This window comes from Choloepus didactylus, chromosome 4 (assembly GCF_015220235.1).
Source record: "Choloepus didactylus isolate mChoDid1 chromosome 4, mChoDid1.pri, whole genome shotgun sequence".
Lineage (NCBI taxonomy): Eukaryota > Metazoa > Chordata > Mammalia > Pilosa > Megalonychidae > Choloepus > Choloepus didactylus.
Window position 1 is genome coordinate 35,736,331 of NC_051310.1, and position 7,022 is coordinate 35,743,352.

At 49.5% G+C, this 7,022-nt stretch overlaps 1 protein-coding gene across 1 annotated transcript; it reads right to left on the bottom strand.

Moving 5' to 3' along the window:
* Positions 1–762: 762 nt before the first annotated feature.
* VRTN (vertebrae development associated) lies at positions 763–2,877 on the bottom strand. The gene has a single exon (XM_037835405.1). It carries the CDS (start codon positions 2,875–2,877, stop codon positions 763–765), a length of 2,115 nt encoding a protein of 704 aa, XP_037691333.1.
* Positions 2,878–7,022: the final 4,145 nt, after the last annotated feature.

Sequence of the window (7,022 nt, forward strand, 5' to 3'; positions counted from 1 at the left end):
GGGGAGGCTCTGAGGAGAGACTCAACAGAAAGGCAGGGGTCCCCAGAGGCCAGAGGTTAGTAGAGGACTGAGGGGTGTGTCCACTGGGTCCTCCTCTTTGCCCTAACAGGGCCTGCATCTCCCCCTGTCAGGCCCCCCACTGGACCACACTCCCTGTCAGGGGCAGGCCAGCCCCTCGGCGATCTGACCCCTGGCCTACCCTGAGAGGCCCTCCGTGGTTTTCACTCTACAGTCTGCTTCTGCTCAGGCTGGCCGGGCACCCTCTTCCTTGGGGACACCCAGCAGGAGCCACTGGCCTGCTCCACATTCAATTCTAATATCTATTTGGGAAACATCTTTGAGTAAAGAGGGTGCTGACCCCCAAAGGAACTGAGGACGATGGACATGTTATAATACTCCTTTTGTCCCCAGGAAAAGCAGCTTTAGCTAACCAACCCTCCTGTCCCCCACCCCAGCCCCCACACATATAGCTTCCAACACAAGCAAGGGGGCTTAGCCAACCCACTTAAATCAAAACAGAAAATTAAAACCGAAACACAATAAAAATTAAAACGGCAATCAACTGAACAGGACCCCTCCGATCCTGTGGCTCTCTGCATGAGACCAAGTGGCTGATTTCTGGCTCTCCCTGCCCTGGAGCCAAGAAACAATACAAATGCTAGCCGGACCCAGGGGAGACCCTGTGGTGGCCAGAGGGTCACCCAGCTCCCTGCCCCGTCCACCCTGGTCTCCTTTCCTCCCAGCCCCCATGTGTCTCCCCCTTCAGCCGTCCACCAGGGTGAGGCCGTCGTAGAGGGCCCGTTTCCACATGTAATAGGTGGAACGGGCAGTGAAGGGGAACAGGGCACTGAACTCCTTGTAGGAGGGGAAGCTCTTGGACTGGAAGCGCTTCTGCAAGAACAGCTTGGCCTGGGCCTTGAACTTGGTGGTGGCGAGCATGTCCATCACCAGCACCTGACCGTCCCTGCCGCCCACTGCTGCCGCCACAGGGTGGCTGGCCAGGGACTCACTGGAGGAACGACCCTGGGCTGTGCCCTCCTCCTGCAGGGCCCCCTCTCTGGAAGGCCCTCCCTGGGCCTCCAGGGCAGCCTCTCCCGAAGACGCCCCTACCTGCTGGGCCCCCTCGGGTGGGGCCATCACAGCTGTGACATTCCTGCCAGCTTCCTTCTCCAGCTTCCCCTCAGCCTCCTGCACCCCTTTGCCCAAGGTGGGAGCCTGCAGTGGGAGTTTGGACAGGCCTCTGGGCCAGCCTTGGGCAAGACTCTTCCAGACCCAAAAGGTGGAAGGCGATAGGCTTGGGTAGCGGAGACGGAAGCGACAGAAGGGGAGATGCCCACTTAGCACCTGTTTGCGGGCAGCCCGGCGCAGACGCCTCTGCCAGCGGGACAGGGGCATCCTCAGGGGAAGGGGCTCCCGGGGGGTGGGTGGCTCCCCACCCACGGCCTTCCCTGACTCCTTGCCCGCCTCACCCTTCCAGGGGCACAGGGGGCCTTCCCCACCAGATGTTGGTTTGGGAGCCCCATCTGCTGGGAGGGCTGGGGCTGGCTTGAAGCCGGGGTTCCTTCGGAGGGCCTTTCGGCGCCAGTTGTAGTAGGTGGACCGGGAGATGCCAGGGAACCTGCGTTTGAAGCAGCGATACGGGACCAGCATGTTCAGGGAGATGCAGTGCTCCAGGTACAACTTGGCCCGTTGCATTAAGACCACTCCGGGGCTTGACGCCAGTGGGGGGCACCCCAGCCCCTTGGCAACTCGCTTCTCTGGCATCTTCTCCTCCATCGCCTGGGCCTCCGCGGGGGTCAGGACCTGGCAGGTGCCCGAGCCCAGCAGCTCGTGCTTCCAGGCGTAGTAGGTGGAGCGGGAGATCTCGGGGAACCTCTGGAGGAACTGCTGCAGCGGCACGACACCCCCGCGGTGGAAGGTGTCCTGCAGGAAGTGCTTGGCCGAGAAGCGGGTGGCCACCTTCTGTCGGTGCTCCTGGGACTGCCGTCGCCAGCGGTAGAAGGTGCTCTTGGTGACGCTGTAGCGCTCGCAGAGGTTGGAGTAGCTGAGGCCCGGCTGGCGGTTGAGCAGCTCCAGGGTCTTGGCTGGCGGTGGCAGTGCTGGGGGAGCCGGTGCCGGGTTGGTGGCAACTTCGGCCTCCACTTCCTCCAGCCCCACCACGGGGGCAAAGTACTGGTGGCGGAAGAGGTGGCCGGGGAGGGGCTGGCCAGCCCACATGATGTGCAGCGTGGAAGGCGTGTGGTCACAGCGGCGGGGCCGGATGACGCGGTTGAAGTACGGCCGGATCTTGAGGTTGCGCATGGGGTAGATGGAGTAGATGTTGCGCTGCAGGACGGAGGCGAGGGCGTACAAGTGCCACACGTTGGAGAAGCTGCTAGGGAAGCAGGTGGCCTTGACGTCGGCGTCGAAGATGGCCTCCAGCGTGGCGGAGGGCAGGCTGGTCATCTCCGGGGACTCCTCGGAGCACAGGGAGTAGCGCACTGCCTGCAGCATCACCTTGGAGTCGATCATGCCTTGCAGGTAGTAGTGTCGGTGCAGCAGCATCTCCACCACCGTGCGGGCTCGCAGCTCCAGGCTCAGGCTGGCATCGCCCCACAGCAGCATGCTGGCCGCCTCGAACAGCAGGCTGCCCTCGCCCTTGCACACGAGCGGCAGCATGTTCCGCGGGGCATCCTCTGGGTACAGGCTGAGGGCCACTGAGTCCACCTCCAGCACCTGGGGGCCCGGGCCCCCATCCCGACAGCTGGGAAGGGTGAAGGAACACAGAACCCGCTTGGCCTCCATGGCAGCACCGATGAGCCCCTCCAGGCCCTTGGACTCCACGGCTTCCTGAAGTTCCTGTAGCACCTGCTGCACCAGCTGGTCCCGAGAAGTCATCCTGCCAGGGCAAAGGATAAAGGGCAGAGGTCAGGATGAAGGTACCCCAGTAGTGGTGGCCTGTCCACTCCTGCCCCTTCTCCCCAGAGGCAAGGTCCACCATCTCCCCCATCCCCCCACAGCAGATCATCACTAATTGCCTCCTTGGATCTGTTTAGTTATTCAACAGCACCACTGACGAGCACTGTCTCTGGAGCCTCGCTTTGAATCCTGCTGATATTTGCTGGGTCACCCTGGGCAAGTTACGTAAACTCTCTATGCTTGCGGACCCTTATCTGTAAAATAGAGATGGTAATAAAAGTATCTACCACATTGGATTGCTATGGGCATAAATGAGACAATGAAAAGAAAGGATGGAGATACAGTTAGCTTTTACATATTTAGTATAGCTGTTAACAGTTGTGCCTCTGCACTTTTAGAGGCTTACAGTCCTAGTTAGAGAAAATTGGTCTGCCTTTCCCTGGAAGAACATATTCTCAAAAGCATGGTCCACAGACCCCTGAGTCCGCAAGTTAAACTATTTTCATAATAATACTAACATACACTACAACAAAAATAATAAGACATTTGCCTTTTTCATTGTAATGATATTTGGGTAAAACTTGGTATATTGGCATAAATTGAGTCATTGGCATCAAATTGTACTAGAAGTCAGATTTCTCCCCACCACTTACTCAGTTTAAAAAAAACAGCTAGTTTCACTTCAGAATGGTCTTGATGAAGCAGTTAAGACTTTTAATCTTATTAAACTGTGAGACCCTTAAGTACAAGTCTTCTCAATATTTAATGACTGAATGAGCAGGACTCATAAAGCACTGCTGTGGCCAGGCCTGTGTGATTGCTTGGGTCGTGTGATGAGCTAGCAGCTTTTTTCATGGAATACCGGTTTACTTGAAAGAAAGGCTGACAGACCCTGATCATTTAGACTTGGGAATATTTGGTAGACATTTTCTCAACAATAAATGAGATGAGCCTGTCACTTCAAGGAAAACAACAGATAGTATTTTCTGCCCATGATAAATTAGCGTAAATAAAACTAATTGGAAAAACTGTATCCCTTATAGCAAGCTTGAAGTTTCCCAATACATACTTTTCTGATGAGATCAGTGATGCTAATAACAAAGGTAATTTTTTATGCTATATTACACAACGGTCAACATTTGGGAGATCTGCATAACTCAGCGAACCAATGTTTTTCCCATAACTAGTATTGGATGTTACAAAGTCAAGCACAGGTAAAAGATCTATTCAAAGTACAAGATAGAACAATAGACTTCAATATAACGGGGTCCAAAAAGTTCATTAATATGGTTTCAAGAGTCCAAATTTTATCAAACTTTGCAAAATTACCACTTGTCGAGTTTTGGTGTAGTTTCAAAGAAGAATATCACTGAAAAGGCTACTAAAATGCTCTTTATTTTTCCATCTATATATTGATGAAGTTGGATCTTCTACAAATACTTCAATCGAAACTATGTAATGCAACAGACTGAATATAGAAACAAATGAGACTACCTATCTTCTATTAAACCAGGTAATTGAAATCTCTTCAAATTAAAGAAATTTGAAAAAATGAAGAATAATGTACTCTTCTTACTAAACTTTTTTTGTCCTGAAAAATTGTTTTGTTCTTTTTTCATTAAAAATGTTATTTATGTTACTGTGTAACAGGTTATTTTTAAATAATTTTTTTAAAATGTCTCAGTTTTAATTTCAAATACAGTATGCCTTGATAGATATAACCTACGTAAACAAAAGCCTTTTGGGGTCCTTCACTTTTAAGAGCACACAGGTATCCTGAGACCAGAAAGTCTGAGACCTGCTCTTCTAGAACAAAGACAGTCTTTTTATGAGGGTGGCAAATAAACACAACCTCAGCAGCAACCTCACAATCAGTGCTCTCACTGTACTGACACAGATAAAATAACTACTGAGCATTTACTATTTGTTATGTGGTCCTAAGAGTTTTACACTTTTTCCTGACAGCAACACTTGATCCCCAATTTACAGGTGAGCAAACGGAGGTTGGACAAGTTTTGGTGGGGCCAATAGTTGAAACCAGATGCCCTTTAGGCCTCTGATTCATGTCCTGCTTCAACTGTCAGCCACCTTTTCAACACCAACTAGTCATCCTAATTCCTAGTACATTTTCAGTGTGGAGTTGAAAAGTCCTATTCCTTTATGGAAACTATTTTAAATTAGAAAGGAGACGATTATCCTTTTTGATTTCTTAGATCTTTGTTCTCAGAGTTTGAAAAATTGCTCTAGATTAGCCTTCAGTTTAAAAATTATGTATTTGGGTGCATACATTTGTCAGCTCATCAGACTGAATATTTAAAAGGGATGTGTTTGTTAAGTGTAGATCATGATTCAACAAAGATAAAAAAAAAATTTAAGCACTAAAGGAACACCACCAGAATTTTACTTGATAATCATACAAATAAAACTTTTTAAAAGATGATAACCAGAATCACCTCTGATTAGGCTATAGTTTTTACTTTTTTAAATTTATCATGACAAACCTGGTATATCCACTAGCCAAATTTCTCTTTGTACTATGTTATTTGACCCAGGAATTGGGCTTTCAGTCCATTCATCTAAAAATGCACTTATATTTATTTTTTTAAAAACCCTTTTTTTTTAAGATTTAGGAGATAACTTCACCTCAGTCCTTATTAAAAAAAAAAAAAGTGTTTCTCTTATGCAATAAAAATTGAGCCCTGAAGAACAAACAGTACAGAGATGAACTTATTTCATTGTGGCAGATAATCATCCCAACAAAAGATGCTGTTTTTTTGTTTTTCTTGCACAGTGTTACTGGTTGAACATTGCTATGCAGCTGCATATGAATGAGTGCTCAGCTAGGTACTTTGCAAACAAAATTATGAAGACAGCCACCATTTTACTGACTGCTTACTGTGTGCATTTAACTTAGGTAATTCGACCAAAATCTCATAAAAATGTAAGAGGGAAAAACAAATTTAAACTGTGTGGGTGATTCTTCCTGCCCTTTCTCTCAACAAGCCGATTTCCTTGAAACAGGAGCTACTCTGTGGGCTTTTCATGGGGTGGGCACTCGATTGCAGGCTTTTCAGAGGTGAGGTTGTTTCTCTGTGGTTCTCACCTTCCCTCCACATGAACCACAGCTCCATCACACCTGCATCATCGCAAAGATCGCTATTCCCAATTCATACCCAGGGCAACGGAAGCTCAGGGGATGAAAGCAACTTTCTCAAGACCACACCACTACTAAAACCTAAGCAGCCTGAGTCTGGAACCCACCCCCGCACCCCCCAACCACTGTAATTCCACCACCCAGGGGAATAAATCACCTGATGTTCTCATCATCAAAAGTAACCAGAAACACACAGATTCTTGGAGCTTTGAAACAAACCTAGCTGCCTGGCAGATAAAGAAACGGAAGCCCAGAAAGGTAAAGTTGACTTGCCTGAATTCACGCAGCAGTGTCAGCAGGATCCAGATACCTTCCAACACAATATCCAGATTTACACCTCCTCAGGCACATACCCCACCCCTCCCACCCTGTCCCACCCTACCTATCCTTCCCCGTCCCTCTTCCTCCCCGCCCCACCCTATCTCATTCCTTCCTTTTCCTCAGAGGTAAGAGACGGGGGTAGGAAGTAACACCCCACTTAGGGCTTTCCCAAAAACTTGCTAAGAAAAAATTGGTTCCCCTAAGACGCTCTCTGCTCCACCCCACCCCCAGGGCAGTGGGGAAAGGGCAGGGGCTGCAGGGGGAAGCCAATCGTTCTTAAGTAGACAATTGGTGATGGGGTTCAGGTGTAACACAGTCTTTTGGGCAACGGCTCCCTTTCTGCAATGCAAAGCAGGTATGGCGGTTGCCAGGTGCGTCCAGGGAATAAGGCACGTATAGAAGCTAACCTGTGGGTTTCACCCACATGGCCTCACCTGGCCTCCATAACTCTTGGAAAGGAGCTGAAAAGGCATGAAACCGAGGAGGCAAGACCCTCACGATTATACAGACACCCAGGCTACTCTAGTTGCACCACTCAGGAGTATATGCTTGAGGTTAAGGGGAGGGGGGTAAAGACGGGGCATTCTGAGGGTATCCAAAAGCATCCAGCCTAGCTTAGCACCTAGGAAGGGCTCCAGAGTCAAGGAAT